The sequence below is a fragment of the Castor canadensis genome, chromosome 2, assembly GCF_047511655.1.
Source record: "Castor canadensis chromosome 2, mCasCan1.hap1v2, whole genome shotgun sequence".
Taxonomy (NCBI): domain Eukaryota; kingdom Metazoa; phylum Chordata; class Mammalia; order Rodentia; family Castoridae; genus Castor; species Castor canadensis.
In genome coordinates, this window is record NC_133387.1 from 178,302,204 (window position 1) to 178,322,017 (window position 19,814).

The window sequence follows — 19,814 nt, forward strand, 5'->3', positions numbered from 1 at the left end:
AGTTTGCATTCCCACCAGCAGTGTACAAGGGTTCCTTTTTCTCCACATCCTCACCAATGCCTGTTGTTAGTGGTGTTTTTGATGATGGCTATTCTAACAGGGTTGAGGTGGAATCTTAGTGTGGTTTTGATTTGCATTTCCTTTATGACTGAGATGGTAAGCATTTTTTCATGTGTTTTTGGGCCATTTGGATTTCTTCTTTGAGAAAATTCTGCTTAGTTCAGTTGCCCATTTCTTTATTGGTTCATTGATTTGGGGAGAGTTTAGTTTTTTGAGTTCCCTGTATATTCTGGTTATCAGTCCTTTGTCTGATGTGTAGCTGGCAATTTCTTTTTTTGACCAGAAGCTTTTTAGTTTTATGAAGTCGCATTTGTCTATACTTTCTCTTAGTTCTCTTTCTATTGAGGAAGTCCTTGCCTATACCTATTACTTCCAAAGTATTACCTACTCTCATGAAAGCATTTGATATCCCTACTCCAGAGGAACTAATACAGAAACCTTAAAGTGACAGAGGTTAACATGAGATGGGGATCAGGAACCAGTGTAAAAATCAGTTAGAGATGAATCAACATGGGTTGTAACACATTTGTACATGAAAGCAATACTAGGAATCTCTCTGTATAGCTATCCTTAACTCAACTAGAAAAAACACTTTGTCTTCCTTATTATGCTTATGCCTTCTCTTCAACAAAGTTATAGATAAGGGCAGAACAGGTTCTATGTGGAAGTGGTGGGGGGAGAGGGAGGGGAAGGGAGACAGGGGAGAGAAATGACCCAAACAATGTATGCACATGTGAATAAATGAATAGTAATTTTAAAAAAGGAACTTAAGGAATTCTACATTCATCACCCATATCAAAGAATTTCCTAAATATTGAATTTTAATGAACCTAGAAATAACTGGAAAAACCTCAGCAAAAGACAGTGAATATATAATTTCAGAAATATGCATCAAAGACTAAAACAAATGTGGAGAAGGATTAAAGACTAATGGACAAAGTTACATATTCTGATAAAATAGCAATCATATACCTGAACAGTGAGAGGAGAGAAATAGATGCAGGAAAACTGAATAAGCTCATTGTTGTATAGGTAATACATGGACAGGAAGGGATACTGAAATTAAGGGATCAACCTGGCAACAGAAAACAAAATGGTAAGCGGGAAATAAATGAAATAAAAACAGTACAAATAAAGAAAATCATATTGCAGTATCACTCATAAATGTTGATTTAAAATTACTAAAGAGGACTGAGGGTATAGCTCAGTGGTAGAGTGCTTATTTAGCATACACAAGGCCCTGAGTTCAATCTGCACCACAGCAAAAAAAAAGTCACTAAATAAAATATTTACAAACATAATACAACACCATATTAAGAAAATAATACACTGAGTGCTGGTGGCTCACACCTCTAATCCTAGCTACTCAGAAGGCAGAGATCAGAAGGATTGTGGTTCAAAGCTCCCCTGGGAAAATAGTCTGTGAGACACTATCTCAAAAAAGCCATTCACAAAAAGGGGGTGGTGGAGTGGCTCAAGGAGAAAGCCCTGAGTTCAAACCCCAGTATCACAAAAAAAAAAGGAAATAATACATGATCAAGTAGAAAGCATTTCAGGAATAGAAAGTTGAATTAACATTAGCTAATTATTAATTTCATATGTCATACTAGTAGATTTAAGTAAAAACTCATATAGTTATCCTCACTGGTTATGTATTTTTTAACATTTTTATTTGTATATAATATTTGTACAGAGGGGGTTCACTGTATGTGTGCCGTGTGATGCTGGTTTGGTTCATCACCTCCATTGTTCTCTCTTTTCTCCCTCCCCCTTCTTAAAATGACTTCAAAAGGTTTCAATGTCCCATATTCATACATGTGTAGAAAATACATCAACAATATTTACCTTCCTTGGCACTTTTCATTTATCCTTCCCCTCCTAGTAGTACCACATCCTTAACATGACCTGGTTTACTTTCCTGTTCTTCATTGTTTAAGCATCTGTTCATTGTCCAGTGGGTTTTGCCTTGGTATTTTACCTGTAAATATATTGTGCTTTAATCAACCTAATCCCTCTATTACTCTTTCTTACCCTTTTTCCCCCCTACCCTGCATTGTTGAACAGTTTTCAGTGCATTTTGATGTGTCTTGTTCTTACACAGATGCAACGTATTTCAACATTATTCACTCTCTATCGTTTTCTTCTACTGTCCCTCCCTTCCACCCCCGTCTCCTTTAACAGTCACACTTTTGGACATTCTGTATATATATGTGTATATGATAATGCTTATATTTGCCTTTGGATCTATCTTCCACATGATGAGAAAACATGCAACCTTCTTTCTAAACCTAACTTCGCTTAACATAATATTCTCCAGTTCCATTCATTTATTGGCAAACAACAAAGTTTCATTCTCCTTTGTGGATAAATTATATTATATTATATTACATATCACATTTTCTTAATCCATTCATCATTTGCAGGGCATTTGAGTTCTTTCTGTAATGTGGTTATTGTGAATAATGCTGCAATAAACATGGAATAAAAGTGTCTTTATTGTATCCTAGCTTACATTCTCTCAGATCTGTGCTCAGGAGTGGTAATGCTGGATCATATGATATGATAGTTCTATTTTTAGCTTTTTGAGGAACCTCCATACTGCTTTCCATAGTGGTTGTGCTAATTTACATTACTACCAATAGTGTATAAAAGTTCATTTTTTATTTTAGTTTTACTTTATTTTTTATTTGGCTTAAGTTTTGTTTATTTCTATGGTTTCCATTTCTTTGAGACTTTCTATATCTTTATTAAATTCCCTTTTCATGTCTTATATCATCTTCTTTTTTGACCTTTTAAGGAGTCTTATTCCCCTGAATTTTCCTATTTTTCATGCTTCTATTTTAAGATTTGCTCACTTCATTGATTGGGGGTTTTAGTCACCTGAAGTCCTTTTCTTGACTTAACTTCTGTGTTCTGGTAGGACTGGTTATGGCTTGAGTGTTGAGTCATTCCTATGCACTGACCTGGAGGTATAATTTAGCAATAACAAATCCATGAATTCAATACTAAACCATTTAGTTACACAAAATATAGAACCCTTGGTAGTATTATCTATAAACAAAAGGGTATTGGAAAAATAAAAGTTGCTTGTGTAGAGATTAATACTTGGGTAGTGAAAATAATGCAAATGTGAGAGAGAAGACAAAGAAGGAGTATGGGGACAAGAGAAGAGGTGTAAGTGTGGGACCTGCAGGTTAGTGAGATCCTTCTGTGTGTAGAGGTGTAGTTCCTTTGTTGTGGAAGAGGATGCTATTGTCAGGGGTTGTAGGAGGATAGAACGGATGAAAGTAATATAAGCCACTAGTTGAGTGGTTTATAAGGAAGAGCTAGGGAAAGTGGGGGGAAAGAGAGAAGAAACAAAAACAAAAAGGAAAAGGAAAGGGGGGTTAAGAATTGAAAAAGTAAGGAGAAAAATGTGAAATGAAAGAGGAAAAGACAAATTGAAACTTTAACAAAAAGTTCTAAATAAGTCCAAAATTATTATTTGTTTTGGAGAGTAGTGGATTTCTTCTGTGCTCAGTCAGTACACTGTATGCTCCCCTCCAATTTTTGATCCTCAGGTTTTTGTTTGTGGTGCCCCTCCCCCACTGGGCAGGCTTGGGGAACTCCACTGAGGATGTTTAGGCAAAGGCTCCTCTTGTGGGGAGCAGGGAGGGAGTCATATTCAGCTTGCTTAGCTAGGAGGCTTGTCAGAAGTGGCTGTGCCTTGCTGAGCAGGGAGTCTGAGAGTTTTAGCTTAGACTGTTCGGCCAAAGGCTCTTCTCTGGGGTTCAGTCAGATTCAGCTCCTTGCAAATCCTCTCAGAGGTGGTGGAATGAGTTGTTATTTCCCATGGGCTGAGGTCAAGCTTGGCTAGCCTGCTCCCTCACTGTCCTTCCTTTGTATAGGTCCCAAACTTCAGATTTAGATTTCACTAAATATTTTAGGTCAAAAGCTTTCTCCTGGGGAAGACAGTCATATTCCTGAAAGTTGAGCTGGTCTGTGTCATAGCCCTCAGCACTGAAAGCAGCTAGCTCACATGAATGGTTTGCAGGTTCCTCTCTGGTATTGGAGTGATCCCCAGTTAGATGATCAGCTATTATTCTGGTTCTCCAGCCTGAGACTTCCCAGGCTCCTGAAAGGCTCACAGCCTTGTGTGTTAGCAATTTTTAGCAATTTGGGTACTCCTTGTGGACTGGAGGCTACTCTGGTCCAGGCATGAGAATAAAGTAAAAAAAAAATTCACTAATGAAACTCAGGTGGTGGCAGTGCAGCAGGCTCCTGATGGCACCTGTGAACCTGGGCAGATTTGTCCTTTAAAATGCTTATTTAGAGGTTGGTCATTGTAGATATGGTCTGCCTATATATTGGCAACCCCTTATTTAGCAAACTAACCAGACCAACTACCCTGCTGCCATGAACATAAGGTTATCTTTCAGGTTTCTGGGGTCTCAGTAACTAGGAAGCTGTCAGAAATCCACCATCTTACTCTCTGCTCCTCACTGATAACTTATAAAGTCTTTGAGAAGATTCAATACCCATTCATGGTAAAAGTCACTAAAGAAAATAAGACATAAGGGAACTTGACCTGCTAGCCTTAAAAGACATGGTAAAGCCTCTATACATTAAACAATGTGGTATTGATACATGAATAGACTATTATACATGTGGAACAGAATAAAAGCTCAACTGATCTGGCATCTTAGCCACTGTGATAACAATAGACTTAATAAATGCTACTGGGAAAGTGGGTAGCCATTTTGAAAAAAGATAAAATTAGATCTAAACTTTATTCACTATACACAGGAATAAATTCCAAATGAGTTAAGTATCTAAATGAAAAATACAAATGTGTGATGTAAGTATAAAAAGAAAGCATGGATGGATCATTCTTTTGCCATAATACAAGTGAATAGTTTTGAACTATGACTAAAAATTCACAAGCAATTTAAGAAAATATTCAAATGTATAAGTAAACATGTTTAGATAATGAGAGCCAAGTTGCTTACTTTTGAAGACAGAAGTTATCAATGAGGAAAGCAGAAGTGGTATTGGGTTGGAATTTGGAAGTGCCAGCATAAATGCACAGCCTTTAGTATTTATTTGTACTGATAAATACAGAAGTATACAGACATGTGTATACTGATGGGTTAATATTCATACACATATTTCTTATTTGTTGAGAGGGCTTATGAGTAAGGACACCCCAGTAGCAATGATTGCACCTAAAATTTAGATCTTGCCTCCTAATAACATTCACCAATGAAATAGCTCTTAAGTGAAGTCATTGAGACTAGCTCTGGGGCAATTAAAGAATAAGAGGAACTTGGAAGGTAAAAAAGGAACATGTGCCAAGCAATAAGAAAGTATGGGAAAGACAAGACATATCAAGAGGATACAAGTGACAAACTGAAGGAACTCTAAATGGCCAAAGCTTAGAAAATTTGAGGGGTGGATTCCCAGCTAGAGGGAGGAAGCAGAAAGCGAGCCTCCTATAGTGAAATCTTGGAAAGATGCTGGAGACACACTTTGCAGGCATAATCACTGAGAAGAGGCATAACTTTGACCCCTCCACACCTCCAGCCAGTGCAGAAAATCTCCACTTCACGTTAAACAGAGAAACCAGGAGGGCCCCTGGGCCACCAGTTGCCCGCACCCAGACGGCTTGGGAAAACACGGACCAGGTGAGCTTGACAGTACCGCGGTACTCCAACAGACAAGCCTGGGCCAGAGCAGCATAGCCCCCTGGACAGACTGACCTCCACCCAGGGGAAAAAGAGAAACTGAGTAATAAGCAATAAGAGCAATAAAGACACGCTGGAAAGAGGGTGGTGTGCCCTGAGCTCCAAAGAGTGGGGGAAGGGAATCCTTCCTGGGACTGTAAATAAACAAGCCGGGTGGGCCGGAGAGCCTCTGGCGGCAGCGGAGGCGGGACATGTGCCCAGCAACCAGGAGCGTGGAAGCTTGTGAGAGTGGCGGAAGGAGGAAAACTCCACAGGAGAGGAGGGAAGACCCACTTCCCACGTGAACTGTAAACAAACATGGCGGCTGGCAGGAGCAGCAGCACCGCCCAGTAATCAGGAGCAGGAAAGCTTGTGAAAGTGGAGGTGGGAGGAGAACTGCTCAGGAGAGGGAGGAAGACCCACCTCCCACATGAACTGTAAATAAACACGCAGGCCTGACAACGCGGGTGCAGTGTCACCCTTGGAAAGGGGAAAGCTTGTAGCAGAGGCTCACACAAAGGAGAAATCTGAGCAAACAAAGCCTGCAGGGCCAGGTGAGTGCTAAGCTCACCCCAGACATCTGCATAAATAACGCCTCCAGCAACAGCAGGCTGACAGCAGCAGGCAGGCAAGCCACAGTTGCAGATACCATTCTCAAAAATGTCTCCAGACTCTTTTTTTTTTTCTTTGTCTCCCTACCTTTGATGAGAGAACAATTGAATTACACCTGCAAGCTGAAAAACTTACTGAAACTGTATTGCATTTGAACTTGGGACACTTGGTGGGGTTTTTTTTTGTGCGTGTGTGTGTGTAGTTTTGTCCTACTTTATGCATCCCCTTTGATGAGACAACTACAGAACAACATCTGAGGCACCATCTCCAGGACTGGAGACTGAGACTTCACTGCATTTGAACTTGGAGGTTTTTTGGTTTTTTGGTTTTTTGGGTTTTTTAAATTTTCTATTTTTTTCATTTTGTTTTAATACATTTTTATAAATAGATTTTTCTTTCATTTACTTATTTTTTATTTTTATTCTTAAATTTATTTTATTTATTCTTGGTTTTCAATCCTCTCTCTGTCTCTCTAATGTCTGTTCAGCTTACTGTTGATTAGTACACTAAAGCTCCCTGTTTATACCTTTGAAATCTTCTTGTCTGATAACTTATTCTGTTTTCTCCCTCCAGTCTGTGTATTTGTTTTTCCCATTTCTTTAACTTCTTGCTTTCCATCTCAGCTCACCCTTTCATTCTAAATATTACCATTGTTATGATTAGAAGCTAGAAAATACTTAATTGCACACAGTACAGGGACAGTAACAACACCAAAGACAATGACGGGAAGACAGAAAAAACAGGGAAAACAGTTTCCCCACAGCAAAGAATTAGTACAGGAACCAGAGGGGAATGAAGAAAACAGGTACTCAGTTCCAGACTCCAACACAATGAAGATAAACTATGCCAAAGGACCCAATGAAGCCCACAAGAATTATTTAAAAGAAGACATACTACAGGTAGTCAATGAGAATTTTATAGAGATGATACTGGATAGGGTCAACCAAAATGTACAGGAGACACTGAAGAAATTCCAAGACAACAAAAATAGAGAATTTGAAAAAAAAAAAAAGAAGAAATAAAGGAAACCATAGAAGCACTGTATAAACACCAAAGTGAAAGACAGAACACAATGAATAAACAGATAAATGAACTCAGGACAAAAATAGACAACATTAAAGAGGAAACCAGCCAGGATATGGAAAATCTCAGAAAAAAGAATGAAACAGAACTGCAAAACAAAACGGAAGGCCAATCCAGCAGAACAGAACAAACAGAAGACAGAATCTCAGAACTTGAAGATGAAATGGTAATTAAAAGAACTATTAATTAAACAACTCAAGACCTGTGAAAAGAAAATGCAAGAACTCACCAACTCCATCAAAAGACCAAACTTGAGAATCATGGGCATCAAAGAAGGAGAAGAGGTGCAAGCGAAGGGGATGCGTAATATATTTAACAAAATAATAACAGAAAATTTACCAAATCCAGAGAAAGATATTCCCATACAGATGCAAGAGGCCTCCAGGACACCAAACAGACCAGATCAAAATAGAACTACCCCACGACATAGCATCATTAAAACAACAAGTTCAGAAACTAAGGAAAGAATATTGAAGGCTGTAAGAGAGAAAAAACAAGTAACATACAAAGGTAAACCCATCAAAATCACAGCAACTTCTCAACAGAAACATTAAAAGCAAGAAGAGCATGGGGTGAGATCTTCCGGACACTGAATGAAAATAATTTCAACCCCAGGATACTCTACCCAGCAAAACTATCATGCAAAATAGATGGAGCAATAAAAGTCTTTCATGATAAGCAGAAACTAAAACAATATGTGACCACAAAGCCACCACTACAAAGGATTCTTCAAGGGATTCTGCACACAGAAAGTGAAACCCAACTTAACCATGAAAGGACAGGCAGCACCAAACCACAGGAAAAGAAAAAGCAAGACAGTAGACAGTAACCTCAACTTAGGTACACACAATGAAACCTTCAAACAACTAAGACAACTAAATGGCAGGAATCACCACATAGCTATCAGTACTAAGGCATAATTCACCCATCAAAAGGCACCGCTTGATGAAATGGATTAAAAACAAAGATCCAACAATTTGTTGCTTACAGGAGACTCATCTCACTGACAGAAATAAGCATAGGCTAAGGATGAAAGGCTGGAAGAAGATTTACCAAGCCAATGGCCCCCGAAAACAGGCAGGAGTAGCAATACTTATCTCTGACAAAGTAGACTTCAAACCTACATTGATCAAATGAGATAAAGAAGGACATTCCATACAAATAAAAGGGGAAATAGACCAAAAGGATAATAATCATCAATCTGTATGCACCCAATTCAATGCACCCAATTTCATCAAACATATCCTGAAAGACCTAAAAGCATATATAAATGCCAACACAGTGGTTGTGGGAGACTTTAACACCCCATTATCATCAATAGATAGGTCATCCAAACAAAAAATCAATAAAGAAATCAAAGACCTAAAATATGCAATAGATCAAATGGACCTAGTTGATGTCTACAGAACATTTCATCCAACTTCTACACAATATACATTCTTCTCAGCAGCCCATGGAACCTTCTCCAAAATAGATCATATCCTAGGGCACAAAGCAAGTCTCAAAAAATATAAGAAAATAGAAATTATACTGTGGATACTATCTGATCACAATGCAGTAAAAGTAGAAATCAACAAAAAAGTAAAGTCAAAAAATATGCTAACAGCTGGAAACTAAATAACTCATTACTTAATGAAGAATGAATCATTGATGAAATAAAAGAGGAAATTAAAAAGTTCCTGGAAGTCAATGAAAATGAAAACACAACCTACCGGAACCTATGGGACACAGCTAAGGCAGTCTTGAGAGGAAAGTTTATAGCCATGAGTGCATATATTAAAAAGACTAAAGATCCCAAACCAATGACCTAATGATACATCTCAAACTCCTAGAAAAACAAGAACAAGCAAATCCCAAAACAAATAGAAGGAGAGAAATAATAAAAATAAGAGCTGAAATCAACAAAATAGAAATCAAAAAAACCATACAAAGAATTAATGAAACAAAATTTGGTTCTTTGAAAAAATAAACAAGATCAACAGACCCTGGCAAACCTGACTAAAATGAGGAGAGAAAAAACCCAAATTAGTAGAATCAGGAATGCAAAAGGGGAGATAACAACAAACACCATGGAAGTCCAGGAAATCATCATAGACTACTTTGAGAACCTATATTCAAATAAATTGGAAAATCTTAAATAAATGGACAGATGTCTAGATACGTAAGACCATCCAAAACTGAACCAAGAGGAAATTAATCACCTGAATAGACCTATAACACAAAATGAAATTGAAGCAGCAATCAAGAGTCTCCCCAAAAAGAAAAGTCCAGGACCTGATGGATTCTCTGCTGAAGTCTATCAGACCTTTAAAGAAGAACTGATACCAACCCTCCTTAACCTGTTCCAAGAAATAGAAAGGGAAGGAAAACTGCCAAACACATTTTATGAAGCCAGTATTACACTTATCCCAAAACCAGGCAAAGACACCTCCAACAAGGAGAACTATAGGCCAATCTCCTTAATGAACATTGACGCAAAAATCCTCAACAAAATAATGGCAAACCGAATAAAACAACACATCAAAAAGATTATTCACCACGACCAAGTAGGCTTCATCCCAGGGATGCAGGGGTGGTTCAACATATGAAAACCAATAAGCGTAATAAACCACATTAACAGAAGCAAAGACAAAAACCACTTGATCATCTCAATAGATGCAGAAAAAGCTTTTGATAAGATCCAACACCATTTTATGATAAAAGCTCTAAGAAAGCTAGGAATAGAAGGAAAGTACCTCAACATTATAAAAGCTATATATGACAAACCTACAGCCAGCATTATACTCAACGTAGAAAAACTGAAACCATTCCCTCTAAAATCAGGAACCAGACAAGGATGCCCACTACTCCACTCCTATTCAACATAGTACGGGAATTCCTAGCCAGAGCAATTAGGCAAGAAGAAGGAATAAAAGGAATACAAATAGGTAAAGAAGCTGTCAAAATATCCCTATTTGCAGACGACATGATCCTATACCTTAAAGACCCAAAAAAATCTACTCAGAAGCTTCTAGACATCATCAATAGCTACAGCAAGGTAGCAGGATATAAAATCAACATAGAAAAATCATTAGCATTTCTATACACTAACAATGAGCAAACGGAAAAAGAATGTATGAAAACAATTCCATTTACAATAGCCTCAAAAAAAATCAAATACCTAGGTGTAAACCTAACAAAAGATGTGAACGACCTCTACAAGGAAAACTATACACTTCTGAAGAAAGAGATTGAGGAAGACTATAGAAAGTGGAGAGATCTCCCATGCTCATGGATTGGTAGAATCAACATAGTAAAAATGTCGATACTCCCAAAAGTAATCTACATGTTTAATGCAATTCCCATCAAAATTCCAATGACATTCATTAAAGAGATTGAAAAATCTACTGTGAAATTTATATGGAAACACAGGAAGCCACCAATAGCCAAGGCAATACTCAGTCAAAAGAACAATGCAGGAGGTATCACAATACCTGACTTCAAACTATATTACAAAGCAATAACAATAAAAACAGCATGGTACTGGCACAAAAACAGACATGAAGACCAGTGGAACAGAATAGAGGACCCAGATATGAAGCCACACACTATAACCAACTTGTCTTTGACAAAGGAGCTAAAAATATACGATGGAGAAATAGAAGCCTCTTCAACAAAAACTGCTGGGAAAACTGGTTAGCAGTCTGCAAAAAACTGAAACTAGATCCATGTATATCATCCTATACCAAGATTAACTCAAAATGGATCAAGGATCTTAATATCAGACCACAAACTCTAAAGTTGATACAGGAAAGAGTAGGAAATACTCTGGAATTAGTAGGTATAGGTAAGAACTTTCTCAATGAAACCCCAGCAGCACAGCAACTAAGAGATAGCATAGATAAATGGGGCCTCATAAAGCTAAAAAGCTTCTGTTCATCAAAAGAAATGGTCTCTAAACTGAAGAGAACACCCACAGAGTGGGAGAAAATATTTGCCAGCTATACATCAGACAAAGGACTGATAACCAGAATATATAGGGAATTTAAAAAACTAAATTCTCCCAAAACTAATGAACCAATAAAGAAATGGGCAAGTGAACTAAACAGAACTTTCTCAAAAGAAGAAATTCAAATGGCCAAAATACACATGAAAAAATGCTCACCATCTCTAGCAATAAAGGAAATGCAAATTAAAACCACGCTAAGATTCCACCTCACCCCTGTTAGAATAGCCATCATCAGCAACACCACCAACAACGGGTGTTGCCGAGGATGTGGGGAAAAAGGAACCCTCTTACACTGTTCATGGGAATGTAAACTAGTACAACTACTCTGGAAAAAAATTTGGAGGCTACTTAAAAAGCTGGACATTGATCTACCATTTGATCCAGCAATACCACTCTTGGGGATATACCCAAAAGCCTGGGACACAGGTTACTCCAGAGGCACCTGCACACCCATGTTTTTTGCAGCACTATTCACAATAGCCAAGTTATGGAAACAGCCAAGATGCCCCACCACTGATGAATGGATTAAGAAAATGTGGTATCTATACACAATGGAATTTTATGCAGCCATGAAGAAGAACGAAATGTTATCATTCGCTGGTAAGTGGATGGAATTGGAGAACATCATTCTGAGTGAGGTTAGCCTGGCCCAAAAGACCAAAAATCGTATGTTCTCCCTCATATGTGGACATTAGATCAAGGGCAAACACAACAATGGGATTGGACTTTGAGCACATGATAAAAGCGAGAGCACACAAGGGAGGGTTGAGGATAGATAAGACACCTGAAAAATTAGCTAGCATTTGTTGCCCTTAACGCAGAGAAACTAAAGCAGAAACCTTGAAAGCAACTGAGGCCAATAGGAAAAGGGGAGCCGGAAGTAGAGAAAAGGTGAGATCAAAAAGAATTAACCTAGAAGGTAACACCCACGCACAGGAAATCAATGTGAGTCAATGCCCTGTATAGCTATCCTTATCTCAACCAGCAAAAACCCTTGTTCCTTCCTATTATAGCTTATACTCTCTCTACCACAAAATTAGTGATAAGGGCAAAATAGTTTCTGCTGGGTATTGAGGGGGAGTGGGAGGGGGCGGAGTGGGTGGTAAGGGAGGGGGTCGGGGCAGGGGGGAGAAATGACCCAAGCCTTGTATGCACATATGAATAATAAAAAAAAAAAGAAAATTTGAGTCAGTAAATAGCTATCATACTGACTTATAATTCATTTGATGACCTAGATCACTGAACCCTACTGATATAAATAAATAATTGAGTAAATAAATATGTGGGTAAGAATAGACAGTTCTTTATAGAAGAATTCAAATTAATAATATAAAAAGATTGAGGGAATTGACACAGATGGATTCTCAAATCAGTGTGAAAATTTGAGATTTAAAATATTTAGAATATAATGTCCTAAAGACATTGAACATAACCATTAATAAGATAATCTGACCCCATGTATAATATGAGCCCTAAAATACATAATATCAATCTACACTGCATAAAATCTACTCAGCAGTTGTTAACATTAATGGAAGTTGGGTCAATGTATAAGGGAATTCCTTCCTATTTTTTTTAAACTGTCAATAAGTTTACCACTTCAAAATAAAAAGGTTTTTAAGATAGAAAAATTCAAATATTTTCTTATACTTATCCTGAGCAAAGAATAGTTTTTCATTTTTTAGGCTTTCCTTTTATTTTTTCCTTGTCTTGTAAAGAACTTCTTTATGTATTATTTGCAATGAAATTCCCGTTTAAATAAATTCTGCCAGGTGCAGGTGGCTCTTGCCTGTCATACTAGCTACTCAGGAGACAGAGATCAATAGGATTATGGTTCAAAGCCAGCCAGAGGAAAACAGTTTACAAGACCCTATCTTGAAAATATTCAACACAAAATAGGACTGGTGTAGTGGCTCAAGTGGTAGAGTTCCTTCCTAACAAGTGTGAGGCCCTGAGTTCAAACTCCAGTACCACCCAAACAAAAAATAAATGAAAAAAGTGTAAATTCAATGATTCTTAGCAAATTAACAAAGTTGTCTATTACAACATTCTAATTTTAGAATACTTTTATCACGTCAGAAATATGATTTTATGCCCATTTTTACTAATTTCCTATTCTCATCTCTAGTTTCAGACATTCAATAATCTATGCTTCTCTTTATACATTTATATTTTTAGAACATTTCATAAAAATGAAATTATGCAATATAGGATTGTTATGTTTCTGGCTGCTTTCATTTAACATGTTTCTGAGACCCAACCACTTTATAAAATGTTTTAGTATTTTATTCCTTCCTATTGCTGAATGGCATTCCATCTTATGATACTCATTGTGTTTTTCCATTCACTAGTTGATGAACATCAAGCCTAATTAATTCTAGTCCTTGGCTATTATGAATAATTCAACAATAAATACTCACATACAAGTGTTTGTATGAACTTATGTTTTCTTTCTCTTGTTTAGATTCCCAGGAGTGGGAGTGCTAAGCCATATATAGTAAATTATTTTTAACTTTTTAAAAAACTGCAGAGCTATTTTCCAAAGCTAGTTCTCCATTTTACATTACTATTAGCAATATATGGGGGCTTCAGCTTCTTCACATTCAATATACTTATTATTCTTTTTTTATTCTATCATCCACATAGATCAGTAAAATAGCCCCAGGCATATCATGCTTGGGTATTTACTAATATGATCATAATTGTCATTCAGTTTGAATAATTAATAAATTGGTATAGGGGAATATTTATGAAAAGCTTCCAGAAGAATGAAAGTTCAATGGTAACCTACAGAATAGACTTGGGGAAATAGATATTGAAAGTTTTCTATTCATGTTCAAAAATGAAATGCTGTGATTCGCTCAGAGACAGATTATGGCAAATAAAGAAGATGACACAAATAACATTCCTGGATAAGAGGAGTTTCTTTAGGGGATTGAGAAGAGCTTATATGTATTTTTGAATATGTCAAAAAGATGCACTTAATGATACAGGCCATGAGGAACAGTGAGGAAGAAGGACAGCAAACATGTTGATAATAGAAGACCAAGAGGTAGAGTATGGAATAATTTGTTATATTAGGGAGTAACTAATAGATCATAGGCAGATATCATTGTGAAAAATCTAAGTATAAAATACACAAATGCAAGACCAGCCAAAATTCATGGGAATTAAAAACATGACAGGAAAAAGGAGTTTAAAGACAATTTTCACATAATACAACATTTACAAAAATTTAGGAGCTAAGGGAGGGAAAGAATCAAATACAATTCTTAAATTTCTGGCTCAGTAGAAAGGAACAACAGAAAAAGACATAATTAAACAATTCCCAAAAAGGAACCCTCTTACACTGTTAATGGGAATGTAGACTAGTACAACCACTCTGGAAAAAAATTTGGAGGCTACTTAAAAAGATGGACATCGATCTACCATTTGATCCAGCAATACCACTCTTGGGGATATACCCAAAAGACTGTTACTCCAGAGGCACCTGCACATCCATGTTTATTGCGGCACTATTCACAATAGCCAAGTTATGGAAACAGCCAAGATGCCCCACCACTGACGAATGGATTAAGAAAATGTGGTATCTATACACAATGGAATTTTATGCAGCCATGAAGAAGAACGAAATGTTATCATTCGCTGGTAAGTGGATGGAATTGGAGAACATCATTCTGAGTGAGGTTAGCCTGGCCCAAAAGACCAAAAATCGTATGTTCTCCCTCATATGTGGACATTAGATCAAGGGCCAACACAATAAGGGGATTGGACTTTGAGCACATGATAAAAGCTTTAGCACACAAGGGAGGGGTGAGGATAGGTAAGACACCTAAAAAACTAGCTAGCATTTGTTGCCCTTAACGCAGAGAAACTAAAGCAGATACCTTAAAGCAACTGAGGCCAATAGGAAAAGGGGAACAAGTACTAGAGAAAAGGTGAGATCAAAAAGAATTAACCTAGAAGGTAACACACACTCACAGGAAATCAATGTGAGTCAATGCCCTGTATAGCTATCCTTATCTCAACCAGCAAAACCCCTTGTTCCTTCCTATTACTGCTTATACTCTCTCTTCAACAAAATTAGAAATAAGGGCAAAATAGTTTCTGCTGGGTTTTGGGGGGAGGAGAGGGAGGGGGCGGAGTGGGTGGTAAGGGAGGGGGTGGGGGCAGGGGGGAGAAATGAACCAAGCCTTGTATGCACATATGAATAATAAAAGAAAAATGAAAAAAAAATTCCCAAAAGTGGAGACAAAACTTTATGGGAACAGCATGACAGGTACTGAACAAATTGTTCTAGTAATTACTAGGCCTACTCTCCAGGGTTTAATTGCCATACACTTGAGAGCTGAGGGTAACTGAAATTACAAAGAACTCCTTTTGTATGAGGGACATGCAGATGCAGTATCCCTGACTGATGTAATAGCACTCAGTTTCTAACCAGGGCTCCCCTAAAGATGGGATGCAACTTCCATATATCACACAGCAGTCAGAATCTGCCTGTGAACATCTAAAGCATGACAGAGAATTAAGAGGGCAGAGGTATCACAATTATGGAATAAATGCAAAAACCTATATACTCAATGAGAACAGAATTTGTATTCAATGTTCACATAGCCATAATTTAGGGAGTACATTTCTTCAAATAATCTTTACACCCATTATATGCCTCACAAAATCTGCTGATCAGGCTTGAAAGAGTCATTCTGAAAGAACAGAAAAGAAAACACAAGAATTGGACGAGACTTGAACCTCTAAATCGTTCTCAGACTTAGGAGACAAGACTAACATGGCATGGCCAGATGGATAGTGATATTTCAGGAAAGCAAACAGCTATTTACTCTGTCTGCAAATGTCAGTTTTGTTGCAAGGGAATAAGTGACCTTTTGTGTAAGAAGATGACAGAGAAGACAGAGTACCTCAACCAGACTGGGGTAAGCCACTTCTTCCTGGAGGGTTTGATGTACACAGCTGAACATCCTACCTTCTTCCTCCTGCTCTTCCTTCTCATATATAGCATCACAGTCACTGGAAATGTCCTCATTCTCATCACTGTGAGTTATGACCCTCACCTCCACTTACCCATGTACCACTTCCTGGGCCACCTCTCCTTCCTGGATGCATGTTTGTCAACAGTGACAGTGCCCAAGCTCACGGCAGGTCTTGTGACTCTGGATGGAAAGGTGATCTCCTTCCAGGGCTGTGCTGTACAGCTTTACAGCTTCCACTTCCTGGCCAGCACTGAGTGCTTCCTATACGCAGTCATGGCCTATGACCGCTACCTGGCTATCTGTCAGCCCCTGCACTACCCAGTGGCCATGAACAGGAGGCTATGTGCAGGGCTGGCTGGAAGCACTTGGGCCATAGGTACCATCCATTCTATAATTCATACCTCCCTCACTTTCCACCTGCTCTACTGTGGGCCTCACCACATTGCCTACTTCTTCTGTGACATCCCCCCTGTGCTGAAACTCGCCTGTGAAGACACCAGCATTAATGAGATTGTCATGCTTGCAAACATTGGCATTGTGGCTGCAGGCTGCTTGATCCTCATCGTCATATCCTACATCTTCATTGTGGCCGCCGTGTTGCGCATCCGCACAGCCGAGGGCAGGCAGCGGGCCTTCTCCACGTGCACCGCCCATCTCACAGTGGTCCTCCTGTACTATGTGCCACCTGTCTGTATCTACCTGCAGCCTAGCTCCAGCGGGCCAGGAGCAGGCGCCCCTGCTGTCTTCTACACCATAGTCACTCCCATGCTCAACCCTTTCATTTACACTCTGCGGAACAAAGAGATGAAGAGAGCTCTGAGAAGGCTGCTGTGCAGAGGCTCCAGAGAGTCATCAGCAGACAGCCCACCTCCCTAACCAGCACTGTCATTCTACTTTGCCACCCAGAAACACAACTTGCAAACTTTATCTTGAGTAAGGAAATTAATTCAAGTGGAAATCGGAATAACAGAGTTTCAAATCAGCCGTGTTTTCCTTGCTTAGGTCATGCAGCCTACCAAAAATGTCTTCATAGACATAAAAGGTGATGTTAAGGCTATTTCCAAAATCCAAGCTCTACAAGACACAGGTATGTAGCATGCTATTGAAATCATAATTTATTTTAGTATTTTTAACTTTTTATGAATTTCTGTTACATGTGTAATACATATTAGGGAATTCTGAAAGCAAAAATATAGATTTCCAATAATAAAAGTTGTTCTATCTTTGTCACCCACCTAACAGGAGAGAACACATTTTATTGGAATGATAAAATACAACTATAAGGAGAAAAAGTGACTTGCCCAAGATCCCTTTAGAAAGTGTCATTATCTCATTTCTCCCATTCCATTTAGATGGTAACTAAGACCATACAATTGACCATTTGTAAATTTTGGAATCTGTTGGACTTAAAAATATTCTAATCTTGATTCCACTACTGATAATTTTGTATAAATTTTATCATTCTTAGATCTTTAAGTAAGATTAAACATAACTACCTTATAGGGTTTTTGTGATGTCTAATTGAGATCATTAAAATTTTGGTATAAAATACTCTGGTTTCCAAGCAGGCTACAGAAATCAAAGGCTACTTATTATACAGACTACAATTCAAACTGTCTGTGAAGGACTGACAAAGTTTTGATATCTTCATTGAAGAAGCATTCCTAGAGCAACTACAAAAAAAAACAGAAAATTCTAGACTTCAAGGTACAAATATAACTCTACTATAAGCAACTTATTGCTTTCTGAAATGAGAGAATGACCCTAAACTGTTTTATGGACTGAAAAGGGCCTTGACTGTTAACCAAAGAACTTAGATTATGCATAAGTCATTCTACCTCATTACACTTCTCTTCATCGTCTGCAAGAATACTCTTGTCCTGAGAAACCACAGAAATAAAAACAAGGCACAAATACATTCTTTACAAAAATTCACCAGTTAGGAATGTATGTTTTGTGTCTAGTAGAGGAAAGGGAAAGTATTAATCTCCATCATTTCCTTTCACATATGTCTATCGTCTTGTTTGATTATGAGGTTTGGGAAACTTTGTATGATTATAATATTACAGATGATTCAAAAATTGAAGGAAAATCTGGACTAGAGAATTAATTTTTAGTAAGTACAATAAAAAACTTGACTAAGGAAGAAAACTACATAAGATTATCACTTTCCGAGCCTCCTTACCATGTAGATAAAACCTGAACTGATATATCTGTGTAATAACTATATGTCAACTGTACAGGAGCTAAAAGCATTATTTGTAGAAGATGATTTACAGGGAAGGTGTTCCTACAAAAGTGACTAATTAAACATTATTATTATTGGTCACCCTATGGTATGGAATTTCTGAGGCAGAATTTCACCAATACTCCTGTAGTTGTATTATATGAAGGAAATTATGATGTATGTAATCAAGTGAAATAAGTATCATCATACAGTGAAGGACTTCCACAGTAGCAATTGCACTCAAGCAATGAACATGCAAGTGATTTGTGATTTCAGGCTATTACTTAAGTAATGTCAAGATCTGTAAATATTGTATTCTCTCCTTTCACTGGTACTGCTGGAATTTGATAAAATTACATTTCTTTTAAAATATTCTGTTACTTAGAATTTTTGTGAGCAAGTTTATATCTATCTTGCATTCAAATTATTAACTGTTTGTCAAACTAATTATAGTAAATTTCAGAAAACACTACAAAAAGAAGAGCACAGACTATAAAGAAGTCATGATGAGGTAAAAATTGTCCAGGAATGTTGTAGAAATATATAAGCTTTGGAACAAAATTCTTCATAATCAGTTTTACCACTCCTTAATCAAGGAGATTGTCTTTGACATAAGGATTTCAATCTTTGAACAAGAGTCCTTGATATTAGGTCATCCTCCATACACATACTTAAAATTTATAGTATTCTAAAATATTCATATAAATTAAAATTTCCCAAGTGACCACAGCAATATATTTCATCTCAATATCAGAGATATCTACCCCATATTTCATCTTAAGAGAAAGAATTTAAGCTTTCACAATTAAGTATAATGTCAGATGTAGGATTTTCATTTTCACTGTCATTTGTCAGTTTCCTTTTTTTTCCTAATTTGTTGATTTTTCAAAATCATGAATGGATGCTGATATTGTCCAAAACTTTTTATTCATCTATTCAAGAGATCATTTGATTTTTCTTTTTAAAACTGTTAATATGTTGAGCTACTGTATTTCATTTTTAATGTGAAATCAATCTGCACTCCTTGAATGACTTCCAGTAAGTCAGCATATATTATCCTTTTATGCACTATTTAAATTGATATACTAAAAGTATGTTGAGTGTTTTGTGTATATTGGTTTATACATTTAACTTACTGCAATGATTTTGTT

At 37.4% G+C, this 19,814-nt stretch overlaps 2 protein-coding genes across 2 annotated transcripts in view; one reads left to right on the forward strand and one right to left on the reverse strand.

The window, feature by feature from the left end:
* LOC109674527 (olfactory receptor 10G9) overlaps positions 1–19,814 on the reverse strand; it is a 249,077-nt gene that overhangs the window by 51,598 nt on the left and 177,665 nt on the right. The gene's annotated exons all lie outside the window — the stretch shown is intronic.
* Positions 16,344–17,312, forward strand: LOC141417916 (olfactory receptor 10S1-like). The gene has a single exon (XM_074057376.1). The coding sequence runs from the start codon at positions 16,344–16,346 to the stop codon at positions 17,310–17,312; it is 969 nt and encodes a 322-aa protein (XP_073913477.1).